The sequence below is a fragment of the Pristiophorus japonicus genome, chromosome 10, assembly GCF_044704955.1.
Source record: "Pristiophorus japonicus isolate sPriJap1 chromosome 10, sPriJap1.hap1, whole genome shotgun sequence".
Lineage (NCBI taxonomy): Eukaryota > Metazoa > Chordata > Chondrichthyes > Pristiophoridae > Pristiophorus > Pristiophorus japonicus.
The window spans coordinates 217,506,178-217,518,809 of NC_091986.1; the positions used below are offsets into that span (position 1 = coordinate 217,506,178).

Below are 12,632 nucleotides of genomic sequence, written 5' to 3' on the forward strand. Positions count from 1 at the left end.
CCGCCCCACCGTGAAGTTATTATTTGGGGGCCTATAAACTACGCCGACCAGTGACTTTTTCCCCTTACTATCTCCAATCTCAACCCACAATGATTCAACATTTTGTTCATTAGAGCCAATATCGTCTCTCACAACTGCCCTGATATCATCCTTTATTAACAGAGCTACCCCAACTCCTTTCCCTTTTTGTCTATCTTTCCAAATCGTCAGATACCCCTATATATTTAATTCCCAGTCTTGGCCACCCTGCAACCACGTTTCTGTAATGGCCACCAAATCATACCCATTTGTAATGATTTGTGCCGTCAACTCATTTACTTTATTTCGAATGCTGCGTGCGTTTAGGTAGAGTGTTTTAATCCTAGTTTTTAAACCATGATTTTTAGTTTTGACCCCTCCTGCATCCCCTTTATATTCATACATATTGTCCCTTCCTATCACCTTGTGGTGTACACTTACCCCAGTGCTACTCTGCTCTTTTGCCTCCTGCCTTTTGCATTCTTTCTTGCGGTCCTGTTCATCTGAGCTCTCACCCACTCTAACTAGCTCAGAGCCCTCTCCTGGGTTCCGAATACTCCTCGCATTGAGGCACCGAGCTTTCAGGCTTGCCTTTTTATTACATTTTGACCCTTTAGACTTTTGCTGTACATTGGCCCTTTTTGTTTTTTGCTTTGGGTTTCTCTGCCCTCCACTTTTACTCATCTCCTTTCTGTCTTTTGTTTCTGTCTCCATTTTGTTTCCCTCTCCATTTTGTTTCCCTCTGTCTCCCTGTATTGGTTCCCATCCCCCTGCCATATTAGTTTAACTCCTCCCCAACAGCACTAGCAAACACTCCCCCTAGGACATTGGTTCCGGTCCTGCCTAGGTGCAGACCTCCCCCAGAACTGGTTCCAATGCCCCAGGAATTTGAATCCTTCCCTGCTGCACCACTGCTCAAGCCACGTATTCATCTGTGCTATCCTGCGATTCCTACTCTGACTAGCACGTGGCACTGGTAGCAATCCCGAGATTACTACTTTTGAGGTCCTACTTTTAAAAATTTAGCTCCTCGCTCCTTAAATTCGTCTCGTAGGACCTCATCGTTTTTTTTTTAAACCTATATCGTTGGTACCAATGTGCACCACGACAACTGGCTGTTCACCCTCCCTTTTCAGAATGTCCTGCACCCGCTCAGAGACATCCTTGACCCTTGCACCAGGGAGGCAACCTACCAGCTTGGAGTCTCGGTTGCGGTCGCAGAAACGCCTATCTATTCCCCTTACAATTGAATCCCCTGTCACTATCGCTCTCCCACTCTTTTTCCTGCCCTCCTGTGCAGCAGAGCCAGCCACGGTGCCATGAACTTGGCTGCTGCTGCCCTCCCCTGATGAGTCATCCCCCTCAACAGTACTCAAAGCAGTGTATCTGTTTTGCAGGGGGATGACCGCAGGGGACCCCTGCACTACCTTCCTTGCACTGCTCTTCCTGCTGGTCTTCCATTCCCTATCTGGCTGTGGACTCTTCACCTGCAGTAAGATCAACTCGCTACACGTGCTACTCACGTCATTCTCAGCATCGTGGATGCTCCAGAGTGAATCCACCCTCAGCTCCAACTCCGCAACGCGGTCCGTCAGGAGCTGGAGGCGGATACACTTCCCGCACACGTAGCATATCATGTGACTGAGCTCTCCTGCCATGACTTAACCCTTAGATACACTTAATTTGTCGACAACACTGTTAACAGGTTACTTACTGATATAAAAAATAAAAAGAAAAGCTACTCACCAATCACCAGCCAATCACTTACCCTTTTGGCTGTGACGCCACTTTTGATTTCTTTCTACTTCTTTTTTCTCCCAACTGGAGCTGTACAAGCTGAGCCTTTATAGGCCTCACTCACGCTGCTCCAGCCTCTCGGACTGCCGCCGCCTCTCGCTGCCGCTGGGCCTTTATAGACCTCGCTCACGCTGCTCCCGCCTCTCGGACTGCCGCCGCCTCTCGCTGCCGCTGGGCCTTTATAGACCTCACTCACGCTGCTCCCGCCTCTCGGACTGCTCCCGCCTCTCGCTGCCGCTGGGCCTTTATAGACCTCACTCACGCTGCTCCCGCCTCTTGGACTGCCGCCGCCTCTCGCTGCCGCTGGGCCTTTATAAGCCTCCCGACACCACGCACTCCCGCCTCTCGGACTGCCACCGCCTCTCTCTGCCGCTGGGCCTTCATAGACCTCACTCACGCTGCTCCCGCCGCCTCTCGCTGCCGCTGGGCCTTTATAGACCTCACTCACGCTGCTCCCGCCGCCTCTCGCTGCCGCTGGGCCTTTATAGACCTCACTCACGCTGCTCCCGCCTCTCGGACTGCTGCCGCCTCTCGCTGCCGCTGGGCCTTTATAGACCTCACTCACGCTGCTCCCGCCTCTCGCTGCCGCTGGGCCTTTATAGACCTCACTCACGCTGCTCCCGCCTCTTGGACTGCCGCCGCCTCTCGCTGCCGCTGGGCCTTTATAGGCCTCCTGACACCACGCACTCCCGTTTCTTATGTTACGTTCTTATCCCCGATTTCCATTGCTCCACCTTCAGCTGCCGGTGCTACAAGCTCTGGAAATCACTCCCTAAAACACTCCACCTCTCACTCCTCCTTTAAGATGCTCGTTGAAACCTACCTCTTTGACCAAGCATTGGGCTCGTGCGTAAACTCTCATGCGGCTCAGTGTCAAATTTTGATTGATCACGCTCCTGTGGTGCGCCTTGGGATGTTTACCACGTTAAAGGCGCTATACAAATACAAGTTGTTGTTCTATTCATTGTTAGGTGATGCTAAGCTTGGGTAATACTAAGGTCCGCCACAGTTTTAGTATCCAGGAGAAGTGTAAGTTAGAGAAGGTGATGATGCAGACAAGAAATAGTCGGCCATTCGGCCCCTCGAGCCTGCTCCACCATTCAATAAGGTCGCGGCTGATCATCTATTTCTACTCCACTTTCTCATACGATCCCCATATGGGAAAGTCCAGAACCAGGGGTCACAGTCTGAGGATAAGGGGTAAGCCATTTAGGACCGAGATGAGGAGAAACTTCTTCACTGTGTTAAAAAGACAAGCCTGAAGGCTCTGTGCCTCAACGCGAGGAGTATTCGAAATAAGGTGGACGAATTAACTGCGCAGGCAGCAAGTAATGAATATGATGTAATTGGCATGGCTCCAGGGTGACCAAGGCTGGGGACGCAACATCCAGGGGTATTCAACATTTAAGAAAGATAGAGAGAAAGGAAAAGGAGGGGGTGGTGTTGCTGGTTAAAGAGGAGATTAACGCAATAGTAAGGAAGGACATTAGCTTGGATGATGTGGAATCAGTATGGGTAGAGCTATGGAATACCAAAGGGCAGAAAACGCTGGTGGCAGTTGTGTACAGACCACCAAACAGTAGTTGTTAGGTTGGGGACAGCATCAAACAAGAAATTAGGGATGCGTGCAATAAAGGTACAGCAGTTATCATGGGCGACTTTAACCTACATATTGATTGGGCTAACCAAACTGGTAGCCATGCAGTGGAGGACGATTTCCTGGAGTGTATTAGGGATTGTTTTCTAGACCAATATGTCGACGAACCAACTAGAGGGCTGGCCATCCTAGACTGGGTGTAGTAAGAAAGGACTAATTAGCAATCTTGTTGTGCGAGGCCCCTTGGGGAAGAGTGACCATAATATGGTAGAAATCTTTATTAAGATGGAGAGTTACACAGTCAATTCAGAGACTAGCGTCCTGAACTTAAGGAAAGGTAACTTCGAAGGTATGAGACGTGAATTGGCTAGAATAGACTGGCAAATGATACTTGAAGGGTTGATGGTGGATAGGCAATGGCAGACATTTAAAGATCACATGGATGAACTTCAGCAATTGTACATCCCTGTCTGGGGTAAAAATAATACAGGGAAGGTGGCTCAACCGTGGCTAACAAGGGAAATTAAGGATAGTGTTAAATCCAAGGAAGAGGCATATAAATTGGCCAAAAAAAGCTGCAAATCTGAGGACTGGGAGAAATTTAGAATTCAGCAGAGGAGGACAAAGGGTTTAATTAGGAGTGGGAAAATGGAGAATGAGAGGAAGTTTTCTGGGAACATAAAAACCGACTGCAAAAGCTTCTATAGATATGTGAAGAGAAAAAGATTAGTGAAGACAAACGTTGGTTTCTTGCAGTCAGATTCAGGTGAATTTATAATGGGGAACAAAGAAATGGTAGACCAGTTGAACAAGCTGAGGAAGACACAAATAACCTTCCGGAAATAATGGAGATCAAGGGTCTAGTGAGAAGAAGGAACTGAAAGACATAGTTATTAGGCGGGAAATTGTGTTAGGGAAATTGATGGGATTGAAGGCCGATAAATCTCCGGGGCCTGAAAGTCTGTATCCCAGAGTACTTAAGGAAGTGGCCCTAGAAATAGTGGATGCATTGGTGATCATTTTCTAACAGTCTATCGACTCTGGATCAGTTTCTATAGACTGGAGGGTAGCTAATATAACAACACTTTTTAAGAAAGGAGAGAGAGAGAGAGAAAACAGGTTATTATAGACCGGTTAGCCTGACATCAGTAGTGGGAAAAATGTTGGAATCAATTATTAAAGATGAAATAGCAGCGCATTTGGAAAGCAGTGACAGGATCGGTCCAAGTCAGCATGGATTTATGAAAGGGAAATCATGCTTGACAAATCTAGAATTTTTTGAGGATGTAACTGGTAGAGTGGACAAGAGAGAACCAGTGGGTGTGGTGTATTTGGACTTTCAAAAAGCTTTTGACAAGGTCCCACACAAGAGATTGGTGTGCAAAATTAAAGCACATGGTATTAGGGGTAATGTACTGACGTGGATAGAGAACCGGTGGGCAGACAGGGAGCAGAGAGTCGGGATAAATGGGTCCTTTTCAGAATGGCAGACAGTGACTAGTGGGGTGCCGCAGGGCTCAGTGCTGGGACCCCAGCTATTTACAATATACATTAATGATTTAGATGAAGGAATTGAGTGTAATATCTCCAAGTTTGAAGATGACACTAAGCTGGGTGGCGGTGTGAGCTGTGAGGAGGACGCTAAGAGGCTGCAGGGTGACTTGGACAGGTTAGGTGAGTGGGCAAAAGCATGGCAGATGCAGTATAATGTGGATTAATGTGAGGTTATCCACTTTGGGGGCAAAAACACGACGGCAGAATATTATCTGAATGGCGGCAGGTTAGGAAACGGGGAGTTGCAACGAGACCTGGGTGTCATGGTACATCAGTCATTGAAAGTTGGCATGCAGGTACAGCAGGCGGTGAAGAAGGCAAATGGTATGTTGGTCTTCATAGCTTGGGGATTTGAGTATAGGAGCAGGGAGGTCTTACTGCAGTTGTACAGGGCCTTGGTGAGGCCTCACCTGGAATATTGTGTTCAGTTTTGGTCTCCTAATCTGAGGAAGGGCGTTCTTGCTATTGAGGGAGTGCAGCAAAGATTCACCAGACTGACTCCTGGGATGGCAGGACTGACATATGAGGAGAGACTGGATCGACTGGGCCTGTATTCACTGGGGTTTAGAAGGATGAGAGGACATCTCATAGAAACATATAAAATTCTGACAGGATTGGACAGGTTAGATGCCGGAAGAATGTTCCCGATGTTGGGGAAGTCCAGAACCAGGGGACATCGTCTAAGGATAAGGGGTAAGCCATTTAGGACTGAGATGAGGAGAAACTTCTTCACTCAGAGTTGTTAACCTGTGGAATTCCCTACTGTAGAGAGTTGTTGATGCCAGTTCATTGGATGTATTCAAAAGGGAGTTAGATGTGGCCCTTACGGCTAAAGAGATCAAGGGGTATGGAGAGAAAGCAGGAATGGGGTACTGAAGTTGCATGATCAGCCATGATCATATTGAATGGTGGTGCAGGCACGAAGGGCCGAATGGCCTACTCCTGCACCTATTTTCTATGTTTCTATCCCTTGATTCCCCTCGAGTCCAAAAATCTATCGATCTCAGCCTTGAATATACTCAACGACTGAGCCTTCACAGCCCTCTGGGGCAGAGAATTCCAAAGATTCAGAACCCAGAGTGAAGAAGTTCCTCTTCGCCTCAGTCTTAAATGGCCGGCTCCTTATCTTGAGACTGTGGTCCCCAGTTCTCGACTCTCCAGCCCATGGAAACACAGTCGCTCAGCATCCAATGATGTGATGAGTCTTGCTTTCAATTGAATTAGCATGCACAGGGGAGGATAAGAGACTCCTCAAACATTCCTTTGCCATTGGATTCTGGCTCTCAACTGTCCCATTGACACTGCAAGAGCGCCTCGGAAATTGGGCATAAATAGCAAGTCAAAGATGTGTCGCCACTTCGGAGAAAGTGCAGACATAGTATGTAAGGGTGTGCTCAGCACCTCATTCTTGCCAACCTAATCTGCTGTATAAACAGGGATGACCTGGTGCAAAAATGAACCGATTACTCACATGCAATGGGTTAAAAGGGGAAAGTCAGACACAACAGGATAATGAATGGAGGCAGTGGGAGCGGAGAGCACCAAGAGGTGAAAAGGCCGACAAGCGACACTGACCTTTGCCCTCTGCCTCCTGTATGTCTTCATGAATTGCTTCATCAATTGCATCATCAAAATCATCAAACCTGCAGACAAAAAGAGCTGCATTGAAGTTTACTATCTGAACCATTCATTAAAAAAAAAGAAAGCCTTGGATTTTATAGCGCCTTTCACGACAACCGGACATTTCAAAGCGCTTTACAGACACCCTCCCTGATAAAGTGCGACATCCCCACCGACACCTGGGAGTCCCTGGCCCAAGATCACCCTAATTGGAGGAAGTGCATCCGGGAGGGCGCTGAGCACCTCGAGTCTCATCGCCGAGAGCATGCAGAAACCAAGCGCAGGTGGCGGAAGGAGCGTGCGGCAAACCTGTCCCACACCCACCCTTTCGTTCAGCGACTATCTGTCCCACCTGTGACAGACTGTGGTTCTCGTATTGGATTGTACAGCCACTTAAGAACTCATGCTAAGAGTGGAAGCAAGTCTTCCTCGATTCCGAGGGATTGCCTATGATGATGACAGCCAATGAAGTACTTTTGAAGTGTAATTACTGTTGTAATATGGGAAACGCGGCAGCAAATTTGCACACAAGCAAGCTCCCACAAACAGCAGTGTGATAATGACCAGATAATCTGTTGTGGCATAAATATTGGCGCGGATACCGGAGAGAACACCACCGCTCTTCTTCGAAATAATGCCACGGGATCTTTTACGTCCACCTGAGCGTGCAGGTGGACGTAAAAGGGGCAGGGCCTTGCTTTAACGTCTCATCCGAAAGACACCTCCGAAAGTGCAGCACTCCCTCAGTAGTGCCCCTCCGACAGTGCGGCACTCCCTCAGTACTGCCCCTCTGACAGTGCAGCTCTCCCTCGGCACTGCACTGGAGTGTCAGCCTAGATTGTTTTTATGCTCAAGTTTCTGGAGTGGGACTTGAGCCCACAACCTTTCTGACTCAGAGGTGAGAGACAGTGTGACACTACAGATTCAGTGTCAGCCGTGGCTACCCACTGAGCCACGGCTGACACTGAATCTACAGCGTCACGCAGAAAAGCTTCAGGTTGAGAAACAGGATAAGCAAGCGCCAACGCAGAAAAAAATAGGTACCCTTTAAAACAGAAGAGTCACGTCAAACAGAAAGCGACTGTGTTCAGCACTTCAGGCTAGACTGTGCAGGGTCTGTGGACACAGCAGCCTTGATCGGTGAAATGGTCCTTTTGTTGAACCACCATTTATGCTCTTAATCCACCAGTAGTGGCTCCATGGAGCAAACCACTCAAAGATTTGGATGTACTAACAGGATAAAAGACTTCACGACAACTTGCATTTATATAGTGATTTTAACTTGGTAAAACGTCCCAAGGTGCATGGGATGGGTTGGAGCAAGTAGCAAGATGGAGAGATTTAGAAAATTCCAAAGAATAGAACATAAAAGGATGAGTGTGTGTGTGTTTGTGTGGGTGCGTGTCTATAAGATATATATAGAGAGAGAGAGAGGGGGGGCGGAGAGAGAGAGAGGGGGGGGGCGGAGAGAGAGAGAGGGGGGGGCGGAGAGAGAGAGAGGGGGGGGCGGAGAGAGAGAGAGGGGGGGCGGAGAGAGAGAGAGAGGGGGGGCGGAGAGAGAGGGGGGGGGGCGGAGAGAGAGAGGGGGGGGCGGAGAGAGAGAGGGGGGGGCGGAGAGAGAGAGGGGGGGGCGGAGAGAGAGAGAGGGGGGGCGGAGAGAGAGAGAGGAGGGGCGGAGAGAGAGAGAGGGGGGGGCGGAGAGAGAGAGAGGGGGGGGGCGGAGAGAGAGAGAGGGGGGGGCGGAGAGAGAGAGGGGGGGGGCGGAGAGAGAGAGAGGGGGGGCGGAGAGAGAGAGAGGGGGGGGGCGGAGAGAGAGAGAGGGGGGGGCGGAGAGAGAGAGAGGGGGGCGGAGAGAGAGAGAGGGGGGCGGAGAGAGAGAGAGGGGGGGGCGGAGAGAGAGAGAGGGAGGGGGGTGGAGAGAGAGAGAGGGAGGGGGGCGGAGAGAGAGAGAGGGGGGGGCGGAGAGAGAGAGAGGGGGGGGCGGAGAGAGAGAGAGGGGGGGGCGGAGAGAGAGAGAGGGGGGGGCGGAGAGAGAGAGAGGGGGGGGCGGAGAGAGAGAGAGGGGGGGCGGAGAGAGAGAGAGGGGGGGGCGGAGAGAGAGAGAGGGGGGGGCGGAGAGAGAGAGAGGGGGGGCGGAGAGAGAGAGAGGGGGGGGCGGAGAGAGAGAGAGGGGGGGGCGGAGAGAGAGAGAGGGGGGGGCGGAGAGAGAGAGAGGGGGGGGGCGGAGAGAGAGAGAGGGGGGGGGCGGAGAGAGAGAGAGGGGGGGGCGGAGAGAGAGAGAGGGGGGGGCGGAGAGAGAGAGAGGGGGGGGCGGAGAGAGAGAGAGGGGGGGGCGGAGAGAGAGAGATGGGGGGGCGGAGAGAGAGAGAGGGGGGGCGGAGAGAGAGAGAGAGAGGGGGGGGCGGAGAGAGAGAGAGAGAGGGGGGGGCGGAGAGAGAGAGAGGGGGGGGCGGAGAGAGAGAGGGGGGGGGGGCGGAGAGAGAGAGAAGGGGGGCGGAGAGAGAGAGAGGGGGGCGGAGAGAGAGAGAGGGGGGCGGAGAGAGAGAGAGGGGGGGGCGAGAGAAGGAGAGGAGAGAGGAGAGAAGAGAGAGAGGAATGGCTTATTCACACAGACCAGGAACTGAGTTTGGAATCACACTGATCTTCATGGCTCAGTGTACATTTAACGTGCTAATGAGGAGAGAAATAGATGCGCGATTTGCCATTTCCTCACTCGAACAACGCTTACACAGGCAATGGCATCCTTACCTGTAATTAATAGATCTCCGTGTCCTGCCTGACCGCCTTTCCAAAGATTTAAAATCCTTTATTTCTGGTTCCTCGGGTACTAAATCCTGAGAGAAACAGCAGTATTAAATAGTGAGCTTCATGCTCGTAATACAAAACACGAGTAGTATGGAAAACCATAGTATGATTTTAAAATTCTTACAGGGCTCGACAGCGTAGATGCAGGGAGGATGTTTTCCCCCGGGCTGGGGAGTCTAGAACCAGGGGTCACAGTCTCAGGATAAGGGGTCGGCCATTTAAGACTGAGATGAGGAGGAATTTCTTCACTCAGAGGGTGGTGAATCTTTGGAATTCTCTGCCCCAGAGGACTGTGGAGGCTCAGTCGTTGAGTATATTCAAGGCTGAGATCGATAGGTTTTGGGATATTAAGTGAATCAAGGGATAATGGGGCTAGTGCAGGAAAGTGGAGTTGAGGTAGAAGATCACCATGATCTCGCTGAATGGTGGAGCGGGTTCGAGGGGCCGAATGGCCGACTCCTGCTCCTGGATTCTTATGTCCTTACGACATCAGTTCACGAGATATGCATATCTTTTCACATTTTATAGCGGGCGTGCGTTGTTTCACCATTTCATTGGAGCTTTGTTTCCCCCTTCTTTCCTCTCTTCACCTTCCAACCCAATCCATTTCCTCCCCTCCCTTCCTCGTCAAGTCTACACATCGAGCATTTGCAACCTAATTTGCGTCGCAGCCGAGCCTGAACTTGCCCACAGCAGACGGCCGCAATTTACTGGCGGGAGACACCTGTTAGTTGCATGTCCCACTGGGAGCTGCTACTATATTTTTTTTTTAAATAATCACAGCACTTTAATAATCGGCTAAAAGATTTTGGAATAAATCCAGAAACTACAGAGACAAATCAGTCAGCATCCGAAAGAAGAAATAAAAAGAAATCATTTGAATGTTCAGGCGCGATTCGCCTTCACAGAGTTATTCAGAAATAAATCCCACTTCGAACAATCTTTGTCTTTTCTCTTTCAGGTGCCGAATGACCGACTAGGAGGGGGCGATTTTAACCCCACTCGCTCAGCAGAAACCTGACGGACGGGCAGTTAAAATCGCCCTGGCTCTTCCCCATCCAAAAGCCACCACAATTGCAACATCTGCAATTTTAACCTGCGCTCCTGAACAGGCAGCAAGGACTCGCGCCTGGTGCCAACATAAGAAATAGGAGCAAGAGTCGGCCATTCGGCTCCTTGAGCCTGCTCCGCCATTCAATAAGATCATGACTGATCTGATCATGGGCTCAGCTCCACTTCCCTGCCCGCTCCCCATAACCCCTTATCCCCTTATCACTCAAGAATCTGTCCATCTACACCTTAAATATATTCAATGACCCAGCCTCCACAGCTCTCTGAGGCAGAGAATTCCACAGATTTACAACCCTCAGAGAAGAAATTTCTCATCTCAGTTTTAAATGGGCGGCCCCTTATTCTGAGACTATGTCCCCTAGTTTTAGTTTCCCCTATGAGTGGAAATATCCTCTCTGCATCCACCTTGTCGAGCCCCATTGACACTGTCGCCCATTTAAGACGGAGATGAGGAGCAATTTCTTCTCTCAGGTGAATATTTGGAATTCTCTGCCCCAGAGAGAGGTGGAGGCTGAGTCATTGAATATATTCAAGGCGGAGATAGACAGATTTTTGAACTACAGGGGAGTGAAGGGTTATGTGGAACAGGCAGGGAAGTGGAGTTGAGGCCAAGATTAGATCAGCCATGATCGTATTGAATGGCGGAGCAGGCTCGAGGGGCCGAATGGCCGACTCCTGCTCCTATTTCTTATGTTCTAAGGTCCTTCTTTACATACGCATGTTACGGCCAGATGGCATCTTTGAGACCTGAATGTAATTTTAACTCAGGCCTGAGCAGGGAATTCCACCTGCAGTTAAAAATCGGGGCCATTGTGTATTGCCAGCAGATTTTAACGGTTTCACTTCAGATCTCTCACATTTGAGGCTTTAATTTTTTTTAAGCCTCAAGAGTTTGACTGAAAGCAAATGTGACAGCACACGCACATAAACCCTCAACCTCTTCATAGGTAAAAAGCAATTTCTTCATTTTTAAATTAGCGCCAAGTCCAATTAGTCTTATTTAAAAAAAACCTTTGTTCCTTTCCATATTTAAAATATACTTACTTTTGGAGTAATGATATTTTCAATGTTAATTCCCACAAACGCCAGCCTCTCTTTCCTGCGAGAGGGAGAGAGAGAGAGAGAGAGAGAGAGAGAGAGAGAGTGCACCATTATTACCAACATCTTTCCAAATCAGAAAACCAACCACTTTAAAACATAACGTAAGAAATAGGAGCAGGAGTAGGCCATTCAGCCCCTCGAGCCTGCTCCGCCATTTAATACAATCATGGCTGATCCGATCATGGACTCGGGTCCACTTCCCTGCCCACTCCCCATAACCCCTTATTCCCTTATCGGTTAAGAAACTGTCTATCTCTGTCTTAAATTTATTCAATGACTCAGCTTCCACAGCTCTCTGAGGCAGTGAATTCCACAGATTTACAAACCTCTGATGGAAGAAATTCCTCCTCATCTCAGTTTTAAATGGGCGGCCCCTTATTCTAAGATTATGCCCCCTAGTTCTAGTCTCCCCCATCAGTGGAAACATCCTCTCTGCATCCACCTGGTCAAGCCCCCTCATAATCTTATACGTTTCGATAAGATCACCTCTCATTCTTCTGAATTCCAATGAGTAGAGGCCCAACCTACTCAACCTTTCCTCATAAGTCAATCCCCTCATCTCCGGAATCTTCCGAGTGAACCTTCTCTGAACAGCCTCCAAGGCAAATATATACCTTTCTTAAATATGGAAACCAAAACTGCACGCAGTAATTCCAGGTGTGGCCCCACCCTGTATAACTGTAGCAAGACTTCCCTGCTTTTATACTCCATCCCCTTTTCAATCAAGGCCAGGATCCTATTGGCCTTCCTGGTCACTTGCTGTACCTGCATACTATCCTTTTGTGTTTCATTCAACAGGACCCACCACACATATTAAAGAAAGACTGAGAAATTACTGAAGGAAATCATCAAGATTGGAAGGGGTAAAAAGGACGAGGTGAAACCAGGAGGAGGTGATTCAGTGATATCAAGTTTCGGGCTTGAAAACGCCCGCAAAATCACAGAAACTGTCAGAACTTTATTTCACCAGCCCTCCAGATTAATTCCACTCTTACTTGCGCTCTGCACCCTTTAAAAGCTGCACAAACTAGGATTCTATTCCCTGGAGTATGGAAGATTAAGAGGTGAT

The 12,632-nt window shown here is 49.3% G+C and overlaps 1 protein-coding gene across 1 annotated transcript in view; it reads right to left on the minus strand.

The window, feature by feature from the left end:
• Positions 1-12,632, minus strand: part of rsf1a (remodeling and spacing factor 1a) — a 137,503-nt gene that overhangs the window by 19,549 nt on the left and 105,322 nt on the right. The window contains exons 10-12 of the mRNA XM_070892568.1: positions 11,507-11,561; positions 9,335-9,420; positions 6,542-6,609 (exon numbers count right to left, since the gene is read on the minus strand). Coding sequence (XP_070748669.1) covers positions 6,542-6,609; positions 9,335-9,420; positions 11,507-11,561 — 209 coding nt within the window. The remainder of the gene's footprint in view (positions 1-6,541; positions 6,610-9,334; positions 9,421-11,506; positions 11,562-12,632) is intronic.